This window comes from Manacus candei, unplaced genomic scaffold (genome assembly GCF_025592945.1).
Source record: "Manacus candei isolate 608988 ecotype Guabito, Panama unplaced genomic scaffold, ASM2559294v1 h1tg000064l, whole genome shotgun sequence".
Classification (NCBI taxonomy): domain Eukaryota; kingdom Metazoa; phylum Chordata; class Aves; order Passeriformes; family Pipridae; genus Manacus; species Manacus candei.
Window position 1 is genome coordinate 2,913,323 of NW_026138112.1, and position 26,730 is coordinate 2,940,052.

At 41.1% G+C, this 26,730-nt stretch overlaps 2 protein-coding genes across 4 annotated transcripts in view; one reads left to right on the forward strand and one right to left on the reverse strand.

The window, feature by feature from the left end:
- RSPH14 (radial spoke head 14 homolog) overlaps nt 1-26,730 on the reverse strand; it is a 76,475-nt gene that overhangs the window by 15,145 nt on the left and 34,600 nt on the right. The gene's annotated exons all lie outside the window — the stretch shown is intronic.
- GNAZ (G protein subunit alpha z) overlaps nt 1,122-26,730 on the forward strand; it is a 52,875-nt gene continuing 27,266 nt past the window's right edge. The window contains exons 1-3 of one of the 2 annotated variants that reach the window (XM_051805360.1): nt 1,122-1,545; nt 4,465-4,598; nt 21,735-23,002. In XM_051805360.1, the coding sequence (XP_051661320.1) occupies nt 22,280-23,002 (723 nt within the window). In that variant the 5' untranslated portion in view covers nt 1,122-1,545; nt 4,465-4,598; nt 21,735-22,279. The remainder of the gene's footprint in view (nt 1,546-4,464; nt 4,599-21,734; nt 23,003-26,730) is intronic. The other variant, XM_051805359.1, reaches the window with a different exon arrangement.

Genomic DNA, 26,730 nt, shown 5'->3' on the forward strand with positions numbered 1-26,730 from the left:
GATGCACCAAGACATGTGAGCATGTATCCTGAAAGCTAAAATTTTGAAATAGAACTGTAGAGATATTTTTTATTACAGCAGGGCAAATTTATGATTTGAACATTATTGTTTTGCTGGCAGAACAATACAAGTTAGGTATATGGCATTTCTTTTTTAAATGCTAGGAGTTTACCAGAACAACTTTGCCAGTCCAGATGTACTGGCAAACTCTTCTGGTGTGAACAACACCTAAGATTCTGTACTTATAGGAAATTTTCCTTCACATAGTATACTGATTTTTACATGGAAGTATTTCATTATTATAATTCATCAGTGTGACAGCTCTGCTGATAATATCAGTACTGGAAGTGATATCATTTACAGGAATCAGATGCTTTCTGTGCTGTATTATGTTGGTCTTATTGTGGGAAAAATGCCTGCATCCCGTGTGTGTGTGAGTGTCTGTTGCTATCTCCAGCTGAAGTGTATCAGCAACAAATCATGCCTATAAAATTAGCAGTGTAGGGGGAAATCAGCTATTTGATCAGGGCTGAAGACTCAACAATGCAACTAGTATTGTAGCTGAAAGGAAAAAGACACAAGGAAAAATGTAAAATATAAATTGGGTAAATCCATTAATGAGAGAAAAAGAAAATGATACTCATCGTTAATTTAAAAAAGCCGTAGTAAATTACACATATACAAACGCAAAAGGCAGAAAGGCAAAAGCAGAAGGAAACATATGCCCAATACTGAGAGCAACTGAGTGATGGAAGGAAAGCAAACAGCAGGTGAATCCCGTGTAACTAAAGAAACTGTTTTTTCTCCCGTCACTGCATCATTCCAACACGTATGCGACTTGTTCCCTGTAAAACACGCGCGGTGACAGCACCGCTGACCCTCCCAGCCGAGCCGGGCCGTGCCCCGCCGCAGCGCCCGGGGCGGGTCGGGCAGAGCCCGCGGCACAGGCCGGCAGCGCGGCCGTGCCCGCACATTATGTAATGCGCGAGTGCGGCGGAGCGGGAGCCGGGAACGAGCCCCAAGACCCTCGTCACCATCGGCTCCTTCTGCGCCGCGGCGGGGCGGGGGCTGCGGGGCCTGCGGGGCTGCGGGCCCGGCCGCCCCCCGGGCGGCAGCAGCAGCGGAGCGGGGCCGGAGCGCAGCCGGAGCCGCCCCGCCCGCGGTACCCCCGCGGTTGGCGTGGAAACGGGCTGGAGCTCCGGCTCCTCCTCCAGCGCCAGCCCCGCGCTCCCCCTGCCCGGCTCCCCGGCGAGAGCGCCGAGCACCTCCCTGTCTCCCGCGGGGGGCCGCCGGACAAGTGCTCCCACCGCCGCCTCTAGAAAATCCCGGGGTTTTACGGTTGTGTTTCGTAGGGAGAAGATGGGAAAGGGCAGGTTCCTGCTCCTGCTGGGGCTGTGGGGTTAGTCCCTGCAGTCGTGGTGTGTCTGCTCGCGGCAAATCGCGGATGCTGATGTGAAAAAGGGCCAAAGCAGAGGAGAGGCGTCAGTGGATGCGAGCGTTTGTACTGATGGATTGAGGAGGTGGAGGCTGCCTGGTGCTGGAGAGGTGAGTGTAATATTCCGCATTTCTTTCTCTCTTAAATCAGTTTGGTGATGAACATTCCCCTCTCTGTGTATTGCCAAAATAAAAAGGTACTTCTAAAGCAAGAAGAAAAAGATGTCATTTTGCAACAATAAGCTATGATTTTGCTGGATGGAAAAGATGAATGTCACTGTGAGGTAGGAACATTTCACTGTGTGTAGAGAAAAAATAGTAAGGGGAGGCAGGCTGCTGATCCAGTGAAAATGACCTTCTCAAGGGATACTGGCCTTCTGTCAGCTGCTGCTTCATCTTGGGCCCTTTTTCACAAAATTAAGTCATCTCCCTTTCCTAGCCTGGATTATAACCCATCAATATCCAATACCTGAGCCTTAATAAGATCTGTTGCGTTCTCTTAATGATTGAGAAAGATAATAATTCTGCCTGTTGGGAGAAGAACCTCCACGCTATGTAGCACCTCCTCCCAGGGAAATGCAGCCTGGCTACCGTTCTGCCAGAAAAGACTCCTGCTGCCCAATTTCTGTAATAAACCCTCCCGGTAACAGGCACATCTGCTCATTCTAAGGCTGTGTGGCTCTGCAGAGCCTGGATGCGCTCCCTGCCCGTGTGTGCCCATGCATGTGAAGGAATGAGGAGGGTTTATATTAATCTGCACCTGTGGACGGCTCCCATCTGCAGTTGGGAACCACAAGTTTTTCAGTATCTTTGCATTTGCATTTTGGGTGAGTGATTCATGCACAAAACCCCCAACCCTTCAATGTGAACTGAGAGAGCTGCAGACAAATATGTGTCAGTTTAATTTCTGCTGATAGTACTGATCTGCTTTGGCTCTTGCACTGTAGGAGCTGTGTAACATGTGTTCTTGCGGGATTTATTCTGGAAGCTACTGACCTATCTCGGCAACATTTGCCTGGGAAGATCTGAGAAAAAAATCATTAGTTTTCCCTTCAGCATTTCTTTGTATTTCTGTGTATCCACTTTCTGATACCCTTCCAGCCCCAATTTGGTTTTTATTTGGGCTCCGTATTTCGCGCCATTGTGGGTCACACCCTTCGAGCGGCCGCCAACATTTCATCCACAGAGGTAATGACAGCAGGTCACATATTCACAGTGCTGTGAACATCTACCTGTGGATCACAAAAGAGTAAAAATGAGAGTGTGCTTGTGCTTGGGGGAATTTTCCTCTGTGGACATAGACGTTTGAGGTCCAAGCTGATGGCTGAGGTGCTGTTAGAGGCAGAAACAGTCACTTTTCCTCACCAGGGCACACATTTGCAAGCTGAGCAGACACAGCTCTGCAGAGCTGAGAGCGTTGTGCCATTAACTTGCCTGTCTCCAACAAATCATTTGTTTGGAAGCTATCATGCAAAAAGCACAGCTCCCTGCCCTTGGGTAGAGGACATTATTACAGGAGAGGCCTATGTGTACAGAAGGATGAAGTTCCAGTCTTCAAGAAGCCAGTGACAGGTGTAATCAAAACAAAACATCTTAGTTATAAGGCACATTTAGGAGAAAAACTCATGCTATCTCTCATTACCAAAGCACTGACTTGCATTTTCAGAGCAGAATCCCCTTCTGTGTGCATATACATGCTTATAAAGAAAAAAAGCTGATTAATTCTTGTAAGCCACGGAAATTTCATTCTGACAATGGACCTTACAGAGATGAATAAACTCTGTGTGCTACATAAAGAATGCTGCACCTCTGGCTGAGGATTCAGTGCTTGTCACTTCATAGGCCACTGGTGAACAGAGTTGAATAACTCTTCTGGAAGTACTAACTTGAATTTTGTAAGCCTCCAGTACAGTTTAGTGTTTCAGCTACAGGCCTTGGTTTTGAATTTAACAGTGATAATCTAAAAATAACCAGCCAGGTAGCTCAGAAGGACCGAAGTGAAAGTGTTCTGGTTGTCTCAGTTCTGCTTACACACTGATGGAACAAGGTATGGTAAATTTTAAGAAACCTAAGCAGAAACACAAACACAAACCAGAAATTTGTCCCTTCTTCTTAAGGAATCTACCTGCTAAGGGAAGGGGATAAGGATAATAGACAATTCAGCAGGCAATAAAAGCTTAAAGCCTTAAATGGTGAAGTCAGCTCTTCCTCTGCAGCTTAAGCAGATGAGGATTTTGACAGCAGATAGTCCTGGGTGATAACGGCGGCGAGGCAGGAGAAGAGAACGATGTCTTCTTCTTTCTCCCCCTCCAAGAGCTAAAGAAAAATACTCTCAGTTCCTTTGGGTTAAGTCACAGCAATTCCCCTTGTTTCAGAAGAGATTCTCCAGATTTATGTAACTGAAACTGGGAGTTGAATCTCACTAGTTCTGTGTAAAGTTTTGGTCACTGGAGCCGTTGGAAGTTTTGTCCCTGATTTCAGTGGCAGAGCCCAGGCCAGCACCCACAGTTTCACTGCCCAGGTTCCCCTCTAGCAACAATGATGTTGAACAGTTTTGTAGCTGATTTCAGTGGGGTCACAGGCTCAGGGACAAATTCAGTAACTCTTTACTTGCATCATAAACTCTAATTCATAAATTATCAGTGATTTGAATCGTATTCTTTTTACTGAGAAAACTGGAGTGTTATTCCCACAAATGCTGTTAAGGTTGGTGTTACACCTTCAGCAGCAACAGCTTCTACAGAAGCAATTAACTATTTTCTTTTATCTAAGAGGACTTTAAAAGCAAAGTCCTTAAAAATCAAAATATTGGCATACTTAGAAAAATTGTATTTATAATTTGAGACAAAAATTGTCTTATTTTTATTAAAAAAGAAGGCTAAATTTTGTTCTTTGTGATCCCCAAAGTATCCAGAATAAATCCACATCCATTACTAGTTAAAACAGATTCCCTTCACTCTAATTGAGAGAATAATTTGACTTATATTTTGTAAGTTATATTCAAATTCACATTTTTATTAAACTTTCCAGAACCCGAGAGTGGTGATTAAGAAGTCCAAATTTCAACTACCATATCGATGAGAGAATAATCCCAAAAGGGAGAAACTAGACTGTTCCAAGCTACCAAAACTGATTCTCTTTGAAAAGTTCCCTGGCAATTTAAGGTATGTGGAATAGACAACATGACAGAGAAGAGCTAAATTCAGCTTTATTTATTCTGTTATTAAATCTGGAGTTGATACATATTAGCAAGTTAAATTCTTTTAGCTTTATTCAAGTGTAATCAAGGACAGAATTTAACCCTTGAAATGAAAGCTACAGAGAAAATACTCTTCTCTCAACTGTTGCTTTTCCCTAACACTGAAGGGCACTGGTGGGGTGGGATGGAAGGAACAGGTCAATGATGGGGCCATCACTTCTGTGTTACCTGGACTTCCAGCATTCGTTACTATTAAAATACATGTAAAATCACAGCTAACAAAACACATGGTAAAATTTCAGAAGGCACCAGCTTTCCATGTGTTTTTTTATTTCTGCAGCTCAGAGAATTTTCTGTGGTTCAGCAGAAACTTGGGTGTCCCCAGAATCCCATTTTATTATCTAGTGCTGGACATCCAATGTGTTGTTGGAGAACAGAGTTTTACTCAACAAATCCTTTTTCCTTCTGCCCTTGTTTTCTCTTTAAGCCCCTTATACCGGAGAGTTGTTTCTCCTCTGGATTGCTAAGTCATCACATCAAAAAGACAAATGTGATAACATTTCCAGACAGGTCTACATTGCAGAAATAGCCCATGAAATTACCAGTGATGGTGCTGGCCAATGGAGAAACATGAAGAGGCAGCTCTGAAAAACTGAGTTCAAATTCTGATTGTTCATTTTGCTCACACACAGGAAGGGTAACGACCAGAAAGCAAATAATAATTTCTTAGGAACTACAGCATGTTAATCTGATATTTTTACAGCTGATTTAATAAATAGTAATTCCCTGGACTTGGCAACTGGAAGGAATTATTCTCATCACTTTTAGATGCCGATAACACGGACATGTACATATGGAGCAGTTGTTAAGGCTTCCCTTTTAGGTGGTGGAGAGAGAAAGAGATTTCTACAATGGAATTAATCAGACTAGGTTTTGACCACTCTCTTGGTGTGAGATGAGCTGACCTCTGGCAATGACTCCTCTGCACTGCCCCTGAGGGAAGCAGGCAGTGATCAGCTCTGAGGTGGCCACCTACATGCACATGCTAAATCTGGGCAGATGGATCCCACTCTTGCTGTCTATATTGTAATGTTTAACCAAGCTTAACTAGTTAATTATGAAGATATTTTCATGGTTCACCATGAATATTTGTAAGTCATAACACAGTTGCTGTTCCCTGCCTACTGACCCTGTTTCCTTGCCAGGAACTGGGCTGGTGCACCGGCCTCCTCCTCTGGCTGGGTCTTACCAACGGGATTGGAAAGACTTCCCTAAAACACGCCCAGTAATCCAAATCTTTTATCCAGTTTTCCCTAGTAATCCAGGCAGTATTCTAGTTTATATTCCCAGTATTTTCCAACCTTATCCAGCCCATGTGGAATAAGCACCTTTATCTCCACAAAGCGCCAAGGCAAACACAGGCAGGCAGCGGCTCAAGTGTTGATGCACAAATCCAGTTGACACAGTTGTGTTGTGGAAGGAAACAACACAATTGAGCTGAATTGATTACAATTCAGTGTCATGGCACAGGAACAAAAGCCCAGCTGGATGTTTAGCTGTGAGAGGGCTTGCTGTTTAGAGGGGTGTGCACCTGGTTATTATACTTCTTCTTTACAAGAGAAATATCTGTGTGATTCAAAAGGATACTTATGTGCCATCTAAGGGAACATCTTTCTGGCAACAATACAATTTGACTTGGGTTTTTTAAATAAAGAGTTTCTTCTCTGAATATTACCAGCCCTAGTCATATAATCCAAATATTTGGAATGTATTAACAAAATATGATTTCTTTTGGATATACAATATCCAATTATACAAATATGTGAATTAGAGTGTTATTTTTAGTTCAGATGGCTTATGAGAAAAGAAAAACCAGAGTATTAGCTGTTGCCCTTCTATGTTTATGCTTTGGGATTCAAACCAATACTACAGAAAAGTTTTTTTGTATCATTTAAAGCACTAAGTTCATTAAATTAGTGCATATGATGCTAAGCAAATTAATTCTAAACTAAAATATACCAGAATAAACAGTGTTGCACTGGAGCATCTCTCTGTACTACCAGTGAGTTTATAGTGTCCCACTAAATACCTTGGCAGGAAGATTTTCTCTCAAGATGCCCTTCTGTGCCTGGCCTTGTAAATTTGGGAGAGTTTGGGGTACTATGATAGAAGCCCTTTTGTCGTGGGAAGGTATTTATATATTCTTACAATTGCTAAGAACCTACAGAGCTTTCATTTTGTATTGCTCAGTAATGGTGGAACCTCACCTTAATCAGTCATTTCAGAGTCATGTTTTAAACCTCTTTTTCAATCCATCTATGTCCATGAACAGATAAACTTACCTTAATTTGTAATTCAGTGACATTTATGTTGGTATTTAAAATGATAAGGCTAGCCTACTTCAAATTTGAACACTTGTTCTATTATCATATTGTTTCTGTCCCCTGACTGGATGTGCAATAAGTCCTCTGATTATGTTTCATGCTGTGAACGTTCCCAGAAGCAAATCTGAACTTTGCCTCATGGCTGTGCTTACATAGGTGTGTCAAGTTTGCTTTTTGCATGCATGCTCTCAAAAAGAAATGGAATACTGAAGACTTTATGTATTTTTATTTTTTTTTTAAGTTACAGGAACAAATTTTTGGCTACTGATTGTAGAGATTAACAGTTGTTTTAAATCAGAAAAGATTTTAAGCTGCTGTTGAGATCAGTACTATATCAGTACAATATTCTTTGATCTCACAGGTCAAGTAAAAATATACAATGGTCTAAACAAGTGAAAGTATCAGGTCTCAACATCAACAGGAGGTAGGAATCTGTGACTGTTAACACTGCAGGTTGCCTGGTTGTAACTGCAGTCCTGAACAGTGCAAATTCTATATAACAGAAATTAAAACACTGATAAAGTAATAACCTACCCTATAGACAAAGCACTGAATTATTGGCTCTGTTGCAGTCCCGTTCTCTGTCAGTGCAAGGGGGTTATAAACTAAAATTAAATGTTTACAGAGGATATTACCCTGGCCTGTGACAAGAAAAGCCTCTCTCCTCGTTGTATGCATGGCCTGGCAATTCTACCCCTCTTCCTATTTCTGCAGTCAAGAACAGCCACTGATATTGTGGCCATTTGGGATCAGACCTGGAAACTGTTTTAATTCATGATGATATTTAGGCAGCCCAACCTGGCTCTACAATGAAGGCTGGATCACAAAATATCATATATTGAGAACATAAACTTCAGACCAAGAGCAGGAGTGTCTGAGTTTCTCTGTATTTTTGACTACTTTATGTTGCTTTTCTAGTTGTGTCTTCTGATACTGGAGAGCAACGAACCCCAAGTAGAAAACATTGGAATATCCTAATCTGGAAGTCATTTAGGCACATTTTCTCTAAGAAATCTGAAAGAAATGGGTGATGCTTATTAAGCAAAAGGATGCTTTACAGGGAAGGTTTGGCACACAGGGATATGGAACTCTGAGAGAACCTTTAACTAACGGGGACTTAATTATCAAATGGTGGGAGAACTTCTCAGTGAGCAGGACAATTACCTTCCTTTTTACTCTCTGAGTGGTTCTACTAATAATATTATCTTACACTGAGAGAATTTCAGCCAAGTGGAATTCAAGTGAGTACAAAGACAGTAAGGCACTTTCTCATGATCCTATAATCTACATTGTTTCTATATGGACAGTACACCACAAAAAAGGACCTCTAAGACAGACAAAAAATTAACAATTACCCATTATCACCTATAGGACTACCTTTGACATACAGGGAAAAACCCTGCTCAAGAAAATATCTGTATTTAGGTGTTTAAAAAGTAATTTTATCTGGCATTATCAGGGCAGTGGCAAATTGAAAAAGGCAAGAGTTCTTGATCTTTTCAATTGATGGGAAAGCTCAGATCATTGTCCATGAAAAGCAACAGTTCCCATTCCATACCCAGGCTATGAGTCTGAACTAAAGAGGTTTTATTGGGCTAGAGGTGCCTCCCTACATTATTCTGACTAGGATTACAAAAATGGGCTGACTGGAGAGAAGTGATCAGTTTGGTTGTCAGAGTCAAAAAAGGCTAAATTTGATTAACATCCTAAGAGAATATAGGAACTTCTGCTCATGGGATGACTTCTTATTCCTCACTGAAAATAACTTGGGAGTGAAAGAATTGAGACACTTTCCGGCTTTTTGCTGCAAAATTGTTTTTGAATAACATTGTCTTTTGATGACAACTAGCAGAAATGGCATTAGAAGTTTATCCCTTCACATAATATAGAATAACACAGGCAATTAGCTCAATTATTTCAAAAGGTACTTTTTAAAATAAAATTTGAACTTGCTTTGTCTCTGTTTGCAGCTGGTGTCTAAACTTCAGAGTAAATGATATATGGAGTGTCCCCAGCCCCCAGAAATTAACCTGGTTTCATTTACTTTATGGTGAAATGTGAAAACATTCATAGAGAGAATTGTGAATGTATTATTGTCCTGACAAAATACAGTATCTAGGTGTCTTCATTCTGTATCTTACTCATGGTGTTGTGCTCCTCCCATTACAGGAGTCTGTAATTAATCAAATGCTCTGTACAATTGTAACTTTGGGGTTTGGATACTTTATGTTTTCATGATTAATCCATCAAGATATATTCATAGATCTCACTGCAAGTTTAGATAAACAAGTCAACTCAAGAAAATAATAAAGTGTTTGTAAACACAGTTTTAAAGGAGGGCAGAAGGAATGCTGTCAATCTGCACAGCACTGTTCTTACTCAGCTATGAGATAGGGAGTGCAAATGGAATTCCTTAGACATGGTGTTTATTATCTGTCCTTGCCTATGTTGTGAAGATTTATAGTTGTTGGAGGTATGTTAAGAGTACATCAATCTCCTTGTTTACTCAGTATCTGCATCTGTTTTGTCAGAAGCATCAATTATAGATTCCATATTTTCTAAAATGTAATTTAAAGAATGTATTTTTCCAGAGTTCTCTAGTCATAAAATACATCTGAAATACTACTTTTCACTACAAATAACTTCTTAAGCTTGTATTAGGGTTGGTCAGGTGCAAGTGGAGATCAATAGAATATGAACAGTAGAAGGTCAAGATTGAAAGTCTTCAGAAAATAATGTCTAGGACTTGGCTCTTCCTTTTAACTTTTACAGAAGCCTTTAGAAATGTCACCCTTGTCAATGAGCTCCCTCCTGCAACCAACACAAAAAACGGGAAGGGACAGTTAAAATTCTTTTTGTGCAGGGCACCCATTGAAGCTACTTAACAACAGACATGAGAATCTGAAATACAAACCAAAATTGTACCTCACTCTTAAGAACTAAAAAAAGTTCTCAGAATAGTCAAGGAGACCTGATGAGTATTGTGGTGACAGTACATTGGCTTGTTCAGTGCTGTGCCTGTGTCTCTAAAAGAGCAGAACCACTTAAAACTTGTAATGGTGGTTTCTCTGATGCCCAGAGCCTTCAGTGGGCAGAGAAGTGACACAAACAGGGATTTATTCCTCCTGAGGTATTTGGTGCACAATCTGCTTTGGGAGGAGGAGGCTGCTAGTGAGTGTGTGTCAGTGGCACTGCATCCTAACGGGATTGCTGCCAGCTGGAAGAGATTGAAACAAGGTTGGAATTGCTGAGAGGTGGGTTGGGCTGAAAGCTGTGTCAGCTGTGAGCTCTGTAACTGTGGCCTGCTTTTGTGCCTTTGGTAGAGTGGGAAGACACCTTAGCAGGCATTTTCCTGGAGCTGAGAGGTAGGAAATTTTATGTGCCTTGGTTTCTGGAATGCCTGTAGCTTTTTGGGTTGATAGCAGATCGTGAGTTGTTCTCTTACTACTAAGATGCATCCTGGAGGGGAATTTTTCAGCCTGGCAATGACAAAGATGGAAGATGTTTGAAAGTCACAGATGGCATTAAGAGGCAGTAACCCTTGTCATCTTTCCATAGTTACAATACTAATTTTAATACCTCAGTTTAAAAGTCTTGAGGAATGCTCTAAATGAACCAAAACACAGCTATGATTTTAAGCACAGTTCTCCTGGCAAGCTCTAAGTAGTTACCAGGCCAGGAATGGTATGAATCCTACCTGAGATCACTGAAAATGCAGAACCCCCACCCCTGTCAGCTCTCAGAGGTGTCCTTGTACTCCTTTAACAAAGCTTTCAAGATATATCATTGTTCTGCTGTGCATTGTGAATATTGGCCCCCACTTGGTAAATCTGCTTTCTGAGTTCCGTGTGGATTGGGAAGCTGGAATCCAGACAACTGGGAAGCTGGAATCCAGACAATTGGGAAGCTGGAATCCAGGCAACTGGGAAGCTGGAATCCAGACAACTGGGAAGCTGGAATCCAGACAATTGGGAAGCTGGAATCCAGACAATTGGGAAGCTGGAATCCAGGCAGCTCCAAGAGCTTTTGCTCTGTTCTGACCTAATATGCCTTGCTGAGACATTTGTGTGTGACCTGTCCTCTGAAGGATGGGTGTGCTCTGGGGAACCTCCAGCATTTGTATTTTGTTGTCCCAGATCTGTGCCTGTTTCCCATCGTTGTTTTTACAAAAGTATCAACAATAGATTTTTAGCGAGCGAAAAGATGGTGACTCATCTGCTTTTTTGCTGCATCTCATGTGTGTGAAACACGGAATGCTAACTAGGATAGTTAGGAATCAGGGGTAAAATTCCAGCTTTATGTACCATCTTAATAGTAGGATAGAGTGTTACCATAAGTATTTTTTCCTGGTAATATGAGAAATGAATAACTAAGGATCCATTGCTGAATAATGAATAAACTAAAGGCTCGATTAGCACCTTTCAGCTTTAAGATAATTTTAGTGCCACAGCTATTTGAGTCATGAAGAGATGTCACTGAGAGTAAAATGAACAAAAGAGCAGCCATCTGAAATGCTGCTGCTAAACCTGTGCTGTGAGGGTAGTGTTGTGTGTTTGGCTGGTTAGCAAAGCTCTCCCTTGAGCTCTTAGGACATCCTCAGGCAGAAGAAAACCTGCCAAATTTGGGGGTTTTACTCTTAACAGTAGCAGTAGATCATGTGTGTAGTATGATAAATGAACCTGTCAGTTCTCAATGGTTGATTCAAGAGCCTACTTGGAACAAAATGAACGAAATGGTAAGGGTCACAAAATGGTGAGCTGATAACTGTGTGCCTTAAAGAAGGGAAGAGGATTCTAGCTGAGAGCTGATACAAAAGGGAAACTCTTCTGACCTCAGCAAAGGAGAACTTGTACAATAGGAGAGACAAATTATTTGCAGACAGAATCAAAGGGCTAAGGGATTAGTAAAAATATAGAAATTTTGGTTGCATGACTAGGAAGTTTGCAGGACTATAGAGAATAAAAAATTTGTGATTGGGGGGAAAATATCTGAATGGTGAAAATGCCCTTACATACAACACAGCTTGAATAGGAGCAGTAATTACCCTCCTTCCCTTCTCTCTCCACACACAGAGGTGTACACAAAAAAGTACTTCAGGGTTAATGAAACACAAAAAAAATCATCAGTATGTGTAACAAAATTTGAAGCTACAACTGCTAATAGTACCAGTAGTAGTACAGTTACCAGTGCACAGCTGAAAAATAACACAGGATCAAGAAAAAGTATTGGATTTTGATTTATCTCTAATAACAAAAATAAATCCAGGTATCATTTATTTGTTTCAGGTTTGGGAAAAAATAACTATTTGCAAACTTGCTTGAGGCTGAAAAATAACAACTTTGCCCAGCTAGATCTAAGTCATGGTACTCCCATGTTAAATACCAGATTCAACATCCACACAGGCTTCCTCAAAAGATGGACTTAGATTTAGCAGCTCATTTTGTTACCTATCTGTTTTAAAAACAATTCATATAAACCAATATACAAAACCTACTGGTTTATGTTTGCTTTATACACAAAAATCTATTCTTGGAATGATATGAAAGTGATCCACAATATTGACAAAATTGCAGTAGCCCTATGAACATGTGAAGCCATCCTGACCGAGTTTTGTCACAGTATGACTCAAAATGTATGTGCTCAAATTTGGCTTCTGTTCCTCTAAGGTTGATGAGACTTATGAACAAGCACACATAGTGAATACAGCAGAAGCCAGGCTTGGAACATGTGCACATAACAGGGAAATCAGTATTAAAACAATGAGACTGACCCTTCAGTATCTCCTCATAACGCAGTAAGGACAAGATCAGAGAAAAATGGGCAGCTGAAAGTTAAACTATTCCATTTCTTATCTATTCTGACAAGAGTTCTCAGCGTAGATATTCGTGTATAAGAAGAGTATGAACCATGCACTAAATTTTCATCAGTAAAACCATCTCCATTGCTGGCACTTAGTATCCTGCTTGCAGTGTTTTTAAACACATTATGTTTATTTTTGTCCTGTTCAAAACCGGATACAGGCACATTAAAAACCCACTCAAGTACAAACCCACTACTTTTTGTGGTAAGTGGATCAGAGCCACAGCACTTCACAGGGTTTGGGATGTTTTTATTCTCATTTTTCCCTTAACAAATACCACTGTCATTGTTTCTGATGAGGAAGAACTATGAATACCCCAAAGTGTCACTTACAGGCTGCCATTTCACCACAACTGTTTAAGTTCCTCTAGCTCATATTGCAGTCTCATTTAGTGCCACACAGAAATATTCTTCATCTCAGGACTAAAAATAAGGTTGAATAAGAGGAAAAACCTAACATTACTTAAGAAACTTAAATCTTCAGGGTGTGAGTAAGGAAAAACACTCTGAGAATGTTGCTAGAGATGGTTGCACTGCTGCTCTGGCTTTGTTCTCTGGATGAATCAGGCCTTCAGTCTCTTCAGATAGTTTAACCTGCATTTCATCCCCAACTAACTTGCTTATTAAGAGACATTTTCAAAGTCTGATGAAAGGAATTCAACCACTCCAGTGTTCTCTAATGTTCAGTTCAACATAAGCCTCTCCTAATCTCTAGTTGGGAGCCAGCACGGAGTGACTCGGATCCCTCTGGCTTGTGGTGGTGGGTGTGGAACTGCAGCAACTGCAGCTGGGGTGTGAGGAAGGTGTGATCACCCTCCAGAGAGAGGGAATCGGGAAGGAGAGACCGAAGAGAAATCCTAGAAGCTGCTAAACCTCAAAAGGATGTTGGGTTCTTTATGGCAGCAGCAGTTTGTGGGTGGTGGGGTTTTGTGTTGGTGTTTTGTTTTGTTTTCAGGGGGAGGTGTTAGTGGAGGAAAAATGGTAGCTGAAGAAGTTGATGCATCAGATACAAAGGCCTTTTTGCCTTACTGTGAGTGAAAAGGAACTTAGTTTCTATAGGTCTGTACAGAACTTTATCCAGATGGCAAAATGCTGTAAAAAATGTCTTGGCTTGGCTTTTGAAACCGGGAACTTATTCACCATTGTACAATACTGTACTCAAATGTTGGTGGTTGCAGTTATGTCTGGGAAGTAGATGGGTATCTGTGGTTTGGATTGGGCACAAAGCAATTTCATATCAAAACCAGAACGTGGGTAACTTCCTTCATATTCAGCTTATAAAAAAAGGTCCTTTGAATCAGAGAGGAACTCCAACAAGGGCTCAGCTGTCTGAGATGTACCTGCTGAAGCTCCTGCATGCAGCAGGATTGTACGACTGTCAAAGCTTCTGAATTTCAAAAGAGAAGCAGAATAAGACCAGGCGTGGGCTGCAGCTCTAATCTGTGCCTGGTAGCATCCAAGTCCTCTCCCATGAGTCACATTTCTGAGAACATGGTGGATTCTCTTTACCCTCTTGGGATTTGTTTTTTTGCCCTGGACTGCAGTCTAATACTTCTTTTGCTCATCTCCCTTCTGTGGATAAAATCATGTTTAATATGAGTTGTTTAAATGAAACCTAGAAAATCCACAGTTCTGATGTAGATGCTTTCTGACATAGCTCCTATGGTTAATTTTATGTGTGGCCCAGGGCTGGAAATTGCTGTCTACCCTACCTACCAAATTAATCCCTGGTGATAGCCCTGCCTTTTATATTGATATCCACACTACTTCTTCCTTTCTTTCTCTTTTTATATTAGGAACAGCATTTTAATCTGTGATTCTGTCTTCTTGTGAGGCTGATAACCTGACAAACCTGCTGAAGTTTTCTTTTTCCTTCTCCAAGTTAGACCATCATGAGAATTACTGGCTTTATTCTTTCACTGTCCTGCCTTCCTCTCCTACTCTTTTCCATTTGGACCACTCTTTGATGCTCTTCCTGTATCATGTTGCTCTTTCCTCTCATGCTTTCATTGAGCTGCTGTCTCGGAACTCCCTTATGCTGTTCTCTCTTCAGTGAATCTTCTCTATTCCTTCTTTGCCTTTATCTCCTGTTGGTAACTTGCTGCTCCTGCAAACTCATTCAATCTATGGCTGTTTTTCTGTTTTTCCATTCACTGAGGTTCCTTTGATTTGTTCTCTGTGAAACATTACTCATTCTCTGTTGCTTAGTTCCCAACTTTAACTATCATATTGCCAGTCCTCTTCCCCCAAGCTCTCACCAAGCCTTTCTGGGAGTTCAGTGTTTGTTGCTTCTACTGAAACAGTTTCTTCTGTTTTGCTTTCCTCCTTCCAAAACCTTTTGCTCTGCCTCTCCCTGCAAGGTCTGTCTTGCCAACTTTACAGTCCTGCTTCACTCTCAACAGTGTCCTTTTTCTAGCATAGCCATTCTTCTGATGTCTGATGATTAAGGGGACTTCTTCCACTATGGATTTATTCTCTCCTCTTTTTTTCCTCCTAGTGTAACTAAATTCCATATGTGCAGACCCATCCTTACAGCTTCTGACTCAATCTTTTCCCACTGGTCTTTTTTTTTCCCTTCTGTGTGCAGATTTCTGATTTTCTGCCAGTGTGATATAGTAAGATGTGCCCATCTGCTCTTCTCGCCTCATCTTTCCTTCCTCTGTTGCTGTCTCTTCCCTCTTCTTCTCATGGATACAGGAATTTCTCACTTCCTGTGTTTACATACCATTCAGTTTGCCCTAGAAATCCTACCTAACTTCTGTGACTTTACTCTCCCCTTCTTTGCCTTAATTTTTGCCTCTCGTCTGGTTCTTTTTCTGAAAACACAAAACCAGAACAATTGTGATATATTTCTGTTTAGAATCTCCAAGATGCTTTCTTACACGTCATCACAGATAAAACTTGTCTGTTGTTTCCATGATTTCCAATTTACTGAAGTGTCTTTTCTTTGCTTCTTGCTTGGCCTCGAGCTTCAATCTTTGGATCTGCACTGGCTTCTTTTCTCTATCACATTAAATAAACTTCCTGTCTTCAGGACACTCTTATCTGTACCAGGCTCTCATGTTCTCGCTACAGAGATTCTGATTAGCTTGTACCTGTCACTGGAACAGCCTAAAACAAGCATGGTTTTGCTCTGTTATGTGACCTTTTATACACAGGATGAGAAACTTTCTTTTACAAGGCTGCACTGTTACCCTGTGTCAAGTCCTTCTTTAACTTTGTTTTGCTATAACTACTAAAATGTCCTTATCTTTCATAAGTAGTGTGCAATAAGGTTGAATGATGATGTGAAATTTGCCACCATATTCATGACCAACCCAATGTTTACCAGTGCTTTTCTTTATGTAATAAAATAATCTCCTTAGGTTCTGTAAGATCAATGAACCAGCAGCCCTGTGGTATGGGAGTCAGCTCTTGAATCACCCACATAAGGGTTATGATGAAAGCTAAACAGCAACTCTAATGAAGACATAACCTGCACCACTGTCATCCCCCGAGGTGCTTACACAGCACTCAGTGGGTACTGCCTTTTGTTTGGTGCTTGACTACACATTTTTAAATGAGTCTGATGTTTGTGTGTCCCTAAAGCAGATGTTCTGGGTGTTGGTTCTTCTCGCCCTTGTCCAGCAGCCAGGATTTTTGCACACCCACTGTTAGACCCTCTGTAATATTCTTGTTCTTGTAATGCTTCTTTAGGGAAGTCCAAAGGTCACCTCTAAACTGGCTGCTGTGGCAGAGTCTGGGCTCAGTGAAAGCGCTGGGAAGCACCAGCAGCTCCCTGGGCAGTCCTGGCACTGCTCTGGGTTTTCAGCAACACAATTCAGAACAGAACTGGTGTATCTGTGGCTCTGTTCAAGGATCAGTCACTGTGATGTATTGGTTGAGTTGCTAAAACAGATCATGATTTAAATACCTATCAGGTGTTTTAGGTATTAATGCTTTATTTTTCCTTCCTTGTCTTTCAAATTTCAATGATTGTCTAAAGAGAATGTCAGTAATGTCTGTGGCCAGTTCTAAAACAACCTTATTCGATAATAAATGGGCTTTAATCACCATGCATTAAACAGTAAACTAATTTCTGTGAATTTATTTCAACCTTGTATTTCTAATGCATGAATGTCTGGGACTCCTTCTGGCTGCTCTCCTGGATTCAAAAATCTGGACCAATTTTCCTATTCCTTTTAAGCCTCAGTTCCTCATTCTCTCTCAGAAAAAACCCAACCAGAAAATCCTGCTTAGTAGAGCACTTGACTTCTTCCTGAGTAAACTACCTTGGGTATTTCCTGATATATCACAGTCCCTCGTGTCTTCTCTTTGGTTTATAGCACAAGAAGTGACTGAAAGTTTAAACCTGCAGAAATAAGGTTTTGTTAAAGTACAGGAACCCTCAGTGGATGTGTACAATCATTAGGGACTGATTCCAGCAGGTTGGCTTACACCTGTAAGTCTGAGACGTGTCCTGTGCCACTTCTGCCTACATTGACTTGCCTTTGCTTTTACACGGGCACGTGTTTGAACAGGCGGGTCCAACACCTTTAGACTCTGGGATAAGTGAGGAGAAAGAAGTGATCGGAATCAATGAGCTGGGAAAGTACAGCTTGGGTAAGGTTTTGCTTTCTTCCTCTGATAGTGCATGTTCTGTAATACTGAATTGAATATCAGTCCTGAATTAGCAAAGATTGCCAGCAACTGTAACCAAATCTGCTGGGGAAAGCTTGCTGCAACCTTTTCAACTTCACTTTGTTTTCTTAAATTAGTACTACTGGGGAAAAAATTATATGTATCATCTGGCTACTGGGATGAAAATATGGTAAAGACCCAAATAAGATTAGGCTCCCAAAGCTCTGTGTGTGTGTGTGGGCTGGTGGTCATGAAGCTAAATTATCAGACTACTGGTACCACTGGCATTTGAGGGATAATACAGCTTTGTGCCGACAATTCCAGCTGAAATTCCTGCTGCCAGCAGCACACAGTATGCACAGTGCTGTGCTGCCTGTGACAGTCACAGCCCTTGGCTTTATTCTTGGCCTGGGAACCAGCTCCTTTCTGCAGGATCAGGGGGGAACATCTCTCAAGGCAGGTTCTGTAACTCTGTGTTCCACGATGACATGTCAGTAGTTTAATGCATCCAGAGACAGTACCTGGATCTTTCCTTATGGAAGTGTTTACAACTGAATTGTGGTGGTGTGTCATTCCCCTTCCCTATCCCTCCCCTCCCCTGGCTGCTGTTACTCGGGAACACGATGAGAAAAGAGGTGTGTGCTTATGATTACACACAGAGCAGAGGGATCAGGAGTGATGGGTGGGGGCAAAGAGCAAGCCTTGATCAGAAAGCAACAATAAAGACTGGTTTTATTGGCTATGAATGGGTGGCCAGAGGAACATGCTGGCACTAAACAGCCTGCTCAGGTAAATGGGCTTCAACAGTTTGATGTGATAACCAGTGCAGCATTTTGTTCAAGCATCCTTCCCACTCCAGAAATTACCCATGTAGCATTCCCTACTCCTCTGATAATGGAAATAATCACTGTTAGCTCAGGGCTGGGGGCATGTTAATTTTATCTTGGGGGAAAAACAACCCATTCTAATCACAAGACAGCCCATCTATGTCATGAGATTTAACAAGTATGTTTTCTTAACATTTTGAGCAGCTTCAGTTGTCAGTAGAAGACAGATGTATTAGTTTAGATACACATTTACAGTATAATCTGGTCATTCAAATAATGAGATTTCTTTAAACAAGCTTTAGACAAGTGTGCACAGTGAAAGGAAGAACAGGGCTTTCCATTAGAGTAACTGAAAAGACTCTTAACTAATTAGAAGCTTACAGCCAGGAAACACTTGCATGTTTAACATGAAATCAGAATCAGAACAAATTCTGGACAGCCTTATTTTCTGAGTGTATTCCAAGAAAAAGTAAACCTGGTGAGAGGCAGTTCATCTGTATGTAGCCAGGACAGTAAACTCTAGTAATGTAATAGTTTGTGGAGTTATTATCTTCCTGAATTGTAAAAGGTAATGACTATGACTGTGGAAGATCTTTTCACTGTCCATGGGAAAGCTTATTCAAATAAATCAAACTTTCTTACTGTAGTGACTGTTTGAAAATAGTGTCTACTACTCTGCTTTACAAAGCAATGTGATCACCTCATTATATTACTACTTGAAATAGTGATAACCAAATATCATTGCAATGTGTGCAATAGGAATGACTAGAAGCTAAAAAAAAGGAAATTCAAGTGTAGAACTCATGTTTACATACTCCTGGTCCTTCCTGCAATAAGGAGATCCTACTCCCTCTTTTTCTGTGTTAAACATGTTAATGATGGCAAACAGAGTAGTTGAGATGTAAAACATCGTGGGGCATGAATGATGCATGTGAGTGTGTTGTGGAAATCTGCAGTAGGAAATACTCTATACAATGTATGAGCTGAAGGAAAAGAATAATTTTGCCTTGAAAGTGTCTTTCTACCAAACCATTTGTTATAAGCATTTTAAGGCCAATAACATGAAGTTTAAAAAAGATCTGCTTGTCCTATAAAGGCATAAAATCTCCAGATTTATCCTAAGTACTGGTGCATTTTGGAAGGAATTTGTCCTCTTGCTGCTTGTTGCTAGCAAGCCCCTTTTGTTCAGGATGAAACTAGAACAAAGAAGAGGAGTCCCATTTGTGCTTCTGGCAAAGTTTTTCATCTGTAATCACAGAGGTGCACAGACAATGGCATAAAGAATTCAACAAGTGGTTTTATCAATGACATGAAAATGAAGCCTCCAATGATGAGGACTTAAAGGAAAACCAGTTTGAAATGTTCTGAATGTGTCAGAATAAGTGTGATTAGTGGAACCAACTCTAATTTTTATGCAAGTAAATGAAGAATCTGGCCTGATATCTAATACAGTAATTTCATTCTGTCTGCGTGGCTGGAAAGTTACATTAAGAAACAGCTTCCTCAGCTCTTAATTTTTCATATTCTGTGACCATTGAAAAAAGTCAATTATTTAAAGAAAGCACAACTTCTCATTTGGGAGAATTTTCCTTTTTGCATCTTCAGAGTAAGTAAAGTTGTGCTAATTACCATTCTAGTAATGTGTATGTGCCATTATTTTAATTTTCCACTGCTCTTCTTGTGCTAATGGCCTTCTGGCTTGCAAAGAGAAGTAAGAAAAAGACAGCTGATATTAAGACTCTCTTGTAGAATTTTAGAGCAGGTGATAGCAGTACATGGGCATTTGAGGCAAGGGATTTATGTGTCTTTAAATTTAAGATACTCACAATGCTTCAGTTGTTCCTATAGTGTGGTCCATACAGGCAAAGACCACAGATCAGCACTTCAAACTGCCATGTAGAGGTGACTCCACGTGCTGACTGGATAACTAGAACAACTCAGAGTAAGATTGTCATAGTTAATTAGACAGTTAGGTACATGAGGTTGCAAGCAGTTGTAGTTTAATTTCTTCTCTCACAAAAGCAAGGGGTTCAACATCTGGCTTGGATCATTCTGTCCTTCTCCTGCTAGTGTGGAATATGTATTTTACTGCATTGTCACATCTACATCGAAATGCCGAGAAGTTCAAGCAGGAAAAACTTCTAAAAGGCTTTTAGGGCAACTTTGAAAATGGCATTTGAGAGACTTATTAAAATGTAGTAGGAATTTTATTTCTTTAGTTGACTCTGAAACTTGTCTTAAGCCAACCTCTGAGAGTGTCTCAATGTATTTTAGTTTGTAAAAATACTCCCTGGAGACCCTCTGGATACAAAAAACCAGAGAGCAAGAGAGGTGCCAGAGTGGGCAGGGCCCACAGTCAGTGAGGAAGGAGTGACATCTGCAACTCTGCTGCCCACTGTGCTCAGAGCTTGGGGGGAGCAGCAAGTCCTTCCTAGAAAAGAAGCAGATTATCCCCAATCACTTATTTATTATGTGTTTTCCCTCTGTGAGAGGTAACTGCTTCCTGCTGTTGCCTTCTGCAGAGTTCCAACTAGCAGGCTTAACCCCTAATTTGGGAAGGAATAATTCTCTAACAGTCACTGAAAAGCTTGTCAGCCTTGCTTGGGATGGAGTTTCCTGTGCTTTTGTATGAAAAATTCACCTTGTAGTCACTGTTTACTTTTCCTGTATCCCAGAATTTCCTGTATTGAAAATGGAAGAGAGGAGGCTTAATAACACTTGGCTTGGCTATGGAAAGGAGCTTCCAAAGTTTATTGTAGTAGAGGGTCTCTTCATTGATGAAGCAGGATGCAGGTAGTGTGTTTAACAGTGTGCTCTCCAAGGGGGAAAAAAGATCTGTTACTGTATTCTGCAAAGATCAGTAACTCTTCCTTTTACAAAATCATGAAGCAAAGTTAATCAGCTTGCTTTGCTTCCTAATTTAGTTATTTAAATGTTCAGTGCAAATAAAGAAGATGAAAGAAAACTCAGGAGGACATCTGTCCAGTACAAGATATTGTTATAAATAGAGAGACTGTGAAAAGTAGTTGTGAATCTGTTTTGTTTTCTACTTCAGAAAAACCAGTTGGAACAGGACTGTGCAGGAAAAGCACTGCCATAAGCTCTTGCTGAGGGAGAAATTGGGGCACAGCTCAGCACTGTTTGTTTTCATGTAGGTTTAGATAATAAAACACAGAAGGCTGAAAGGGAGATTTGGTTTACTATTGTTCAGAAACCACATTTCTTAGGTCTGCAAGCCTCAGCTGGCCCTGTGTTTTTACTGTAATTTTAGATATTTGCTTTTCCTTACATATTTTTCCACCTGCTTGACATAATGACAGGTTTAGAAGTCTAGAAAAGGAGAAAGTGAGTGGCTTGCTGCAAGGACTGGAGTCTCTCGTTTCATTCATTTCTTTTCTCATTGTTTGGCAGGTGGAAAGCACGGATTTACAGAGCTGAAGAAGTGGGGAAAGAGAAACAAAACAAGTACAGGACCAGTGAAAAGAGCTTCAGCTTTGTCTCACAGCATCACCACAGCAACCAGAGAATACGATCAGAGGACAAGGGCTAGAGCAGAGAAGGTGACAGTGTGGCTCCCTACCTTCAGGCAGAAGGCAGCCAAATAATTATGCAGAACAGAAAGGGGTATTTGATGGTTCTGGACAAACTGTGGCAGAGGGAAGAGCCCCGTCATTAACAGGAATGTGCCCCAGTTTATGCACTGGCAAGGGGAGTGCCATGAGATCTACTGAAGAGACTATTTCTGTGGTTGCATATCTCCATGTGTTTGCCCCCCTGCTGGCCCTGAATTAGGTGGCTGGAGGCACCGTGGACCAACAGGTTCTGGGAAGTGACCTTTTCTCCCGTTCACGGTGTACCTGGCACGAGAACTGAAAGACACTGCAGGTCTTTGTTCAGAGAGGCAAAGAGAGTGAGCCAATCTCCAGCCCTTCCCTTCCATACCTGCCTGCTGTACCATGGGATGTCGGCAAAGCTCTGAGGAGAAAGAGGCAGCGCGGCGGTCCCGGAGGATCGACCGCCACCTGCGCTCTGAAAGCCAGCGCCAGCGAAGGGAGATTAAACTCCTCCTCCTGGGTACCAGCAATTCTGGGAAGAGCACGATCGTAAAGCAGATGAAAATCATTCACAGTGGCGGCTTTAACTTGGAGGCCTGTAAGGAATACAAACCTCTGATTATCTACAACGCCATTGACTCTCTGACACGGATCATCCGGGCTCTGGCCACCCTTAAGATAGAATTCCACAATCCCGACAGAGCGTATGACGCCGTGCAGCTCTTTGCCCTGACGGGCCCGGCCGAGAGCAAGGGGGAGATCACCCCAGAGCTGCTGGGGGTGATGAAGCGGCTGTGGGCAGACCCCGGCGTGCAGGAGTGCTTCTGCCGCTCCAACGAGTACCACCTGGAGGACAACGCCGCCTACTACCTGAACGACCTGGAGCGCATCGCGGCGCTGGACTACATCCCCACCGTGGAAGACATTCTGAGGTCTCGGGACATGACCACGGGGATTGTAGAAAATAAGTTCACCTTCAAAGAGCTGACTTTCAAAATGGTGGATGTGGGTGGACAGAGATCCGAGCGCAAAAAATGGATCCACTGTTTCGAGGGGGTTACAGCAATAATTTTCTGTGTGGAGCTGAGTGGGTATGACTTGAAGCTGTATGAAGATAACCAAACAGTAAGTGAACCTTCTACTCCTTGTTTCCTTGCCTTCTCTTCCTTTCCCCCTCACCAGCATTTGGCCTTTTTTCTCCCCCTCCTCCCTACCCTCCCAAGGCAATAATCTCTGAGTTCCCAGCCCTTGATTTCCTTCCCCTCACCCTCAATCTTTAGGAAAAAGCCAAAAGTTATGATTCCTTTATTTGGATAGTTTTCTCCACTGGACAGAAGGAGTTATTGAAGGTTACTGTTGGGAAATGGAGGTGCCTTTTAGCTAAATGTTTACCTGGTTTAGTGTTCCTTCAAACACCACTTAAAGGTAGGCAGTAGTGACACCCTGGTCTACAGGGGTGGTTCATTTGGACACCATGTTTGTGGGTCCTGGGAAATTTTGGAGCTCAAATAGTAGAAAGTAAGATTTTTTTCCCTCCTTTTTATCCAAGATTTTCAATCAGAATTTGAGATTAAATTAATTTTAAAAAGTAATAAAATTTGGGTCTGAATTAGAATGAAACTGTTATTAAGTTAAAATTTAAAATGGTCTTTGATTGTTTTTGGTTATATGGCAAATTTGCCCTGTCCAAAGAACAGCTGTTCCTGTTTAATACCCTTTACTGCTGTTCCCCTCTGATTTTCACAGCAGGCAAGTACAGTAACTATGGCTCACATATAAATGCTTCTGCATATGCAAATGTGTGTTTGCTATCACTTTGAGGTTGCCTGAGTTAAACTTCATAGGGTTTCACTTGATCTTATTTTTTTTGACAGCCTTGTAAAATGTGCTGTTTAAGAGAAGCCATGGTGTGTGTATTTATGCTTGAAAACAGCTGCCTTTCAGGAAGAATTAAAATCTGTGCTGTAAAATTGGGAAGTTAACCTTAAAATGATGCTACTTCTCTTGTAGTCCTTTACACACCTTCAGCTGTAAACATGTAGAAAACTTGTCCCCCAATATCAGCTCCTGGAGTATTCCAGAACTCCAGAGTCCTTGTTCTGTCACAGCAGGTGTGTTGTGTAAGTGGTGTTGAGGAGGAAATTGTCCAAGACATTTTTATATTTATATTTTATTTCTAATGGGATCTCAGTAAGATTACAGAAGGGGACCTTTCAGCCAGGTCTGATGATCTGGTTTGGGCAGTCCTCTCTGGAAGAGGGTTACTAATCAGCCTTAACTGTTGTTCTTGAACCAACCTAAACCTGATAACACTTCTCAGAAATACTTGAATTTTACTGTAAATTAAATATGCATTATGAGTACTAAATCTTTTACAAAGATTTTTCTTATTAGAAAGGAGCTAAGTGATGAGTTCAAGAAGCAGTAATAGAAGGTCATGAGAAATATCAGGCCGGGGAATTTATTTTAAGAAAAAAAATTGTTACCTAATTTTAGTAGCTTTGAGTTTGCTTAGATCTTTCTTTTGTCTCCATGTGGCCGTTCTGTGAGTATGGAATTCTTTCTTAGATGATTTTTGCAAAGATATTTCCAATAGTCCTTGTTGGCACTGTTTGAATTGACCCTTTTTTGTTGGTATAGCTTATCACATATATAATATTTCCCTGTTCTTATGTTCTGGTGTGATTTTACAGCTTATAAACTGCATTTCCATTTTCTTCTCTGTGCTATTTTGGTGAACCATTCCACTGTCCTACATGTGGACTTGCACTTCATTATCTGGAGATTCTTGTCTTGACATTAGTGCCTTCTATTGTAACAGATTTGCAGATCTGATTTTTGTTTAGTAACCTCCTCTTGACATGAGAGAAGCATTGCCCCTAATTCTTTCTCTTCATTTAGAGATGTACTAGGAAAAGGATGTCTTTTTTTATATCTAGACCCTGACTAGGAGTTAGTTGATTTCTTGCAATTCTGTACACTTTGTCCGCCTTGCTCTTCAGATTTAAAAATCGAAAAGAACTAGGTCAAAGGGAAGAAAATCAATATACTTTGAAAAATCCTTATGGATGCAGCTCCATGCAGGACCAACATTGGTACCTACATTGGTGCATCACCAGAACTGCAACACTGAGACTGCCACTCCTGAGGAAAGCCCTACAAATGATAGTGTTGCAGAGTCTAAAATGCTTCCTGGTGTAGTATCTATGGTGAAGAGAACTGTTAAATAAAAACCAGTCCACTGCCAAACATAACTTACTGCTTGAGAGAGCGTGTAAAAATCTGGCTGGTTTCTAAACTGTGAAAGCTGAGAAATGATCTGTAGGGATACGATCCCCTCAGTGATCCTGCTGACAGAAGTGGGTAAATGCTATGCACGAGCTCTGCCTTTACTGAAGATGCATTCAAATAATGATTGACAAATATGGTAAAAAGTGAGGGGAAGGCTCAGTTGTGCACATGGTGGTTCTGATTGTGGCTGACTCAGGAGGTCTGCTCAGGGTGACATCGCTGTGGTGACACTGATGTGCATAAGGGAGAAGGAAAATAATGCCCTAACTATCAGTTGCCTGGACAACTTTTCCTTTGAGTGTAATTTTAAGTGACAAGTTAAACTTTATAGTCCTGAAAACAAATTACAAAAGGGGAAGGCAGAATTTTTCTGGGGCTTTTGTCTTTCTCCTGCTACGCTTTATTCTGGTAAACACCCCTTGCAGGCCCAAAATCACCTAAACTGGCAGTTTGTAGACCTGGGCAAACCAGTATTTGCCTCGTCTGTTTAACATGTGATATTTAGCTGCTTACTAAAGAGTAAGATAGTGAAAACTGTAATTCTTTTTTTTTTTCCTCCACCTTGTGAGCTTTCTTCTGTCACTGTCACAACATTTTTCCTGCTTATTTAGGGTTATCTGCAAATGTGGTCTGGGTCTGGTTTCATTTCCACAGTGTCTTTGGAGGTTTTTTTCCTACACAGCATAATAAATATAGCTGGATCTTTCCATGCATCATACCTGGGTAGCATGACTCAGCTGGGTAACAGCTGCTGCTTCTGCTTTTGACACGGTGGCAAAATTGGTTTGCAAAGTACCTTTGGAATGCTGTTGATTTATTGCAAGATTATTATTCTTGATCAGCACTCTGAGGAGGTTGCCTTCAGTTTTTATATCCCCATGCTCAATTCTTCTCTGTTCTATCAAATAAATTAGTTTTCATGGTCCTTAGCAGCTGATTGACCCATTCTGTCTTTTATTAGATATTAAGATGTCATCTCTGGCCTTTCATAATGTCAAATTATCAAGTGATCTTTTTTTTTTGCCTTCTTACATGTTGCATCCTGCACTTAGGAGGAGTGACCCATTAATATCTAAGTGTCTCATCCTTATTTAAATTTCTTCTGAAATTAATGTGTGCTAGAGAATGTTAAATAATCCGTGTTCTCTGATCTCCTGCCTCTCACCCTGAGAAGGATCCTTGCAGTTTGTTTGCAGCCTCCCCACCTGCCCTGTGCACTCAGTTTTGTGGGTCAGGCCTGCTTTGCATTCTTATGGATGGCTTTCAATTTTCTTCTACAGTCCACAGCTGGAACAGGGTTTGAGACTATTAGAAACACTCTTCAAAGATGCAAGAATAAAGTAAATAATGAAATGTGTTTCACATGAATGTGTGCTTGAGAATTCATGAGGTCAGGAGTTGCAACAGATCCACATTGTGCAGGAGATACCAACTAAAGGTTGTAAAGGTCTAAAAATTATACTAGTTTATAATTTGATAAATATGGATGTTAAAGGAAAGCTACTTGCAGGTAATGAATAATTTTTATTCTCTTTCTTACAGCCATTGAAAATGAATGGAAA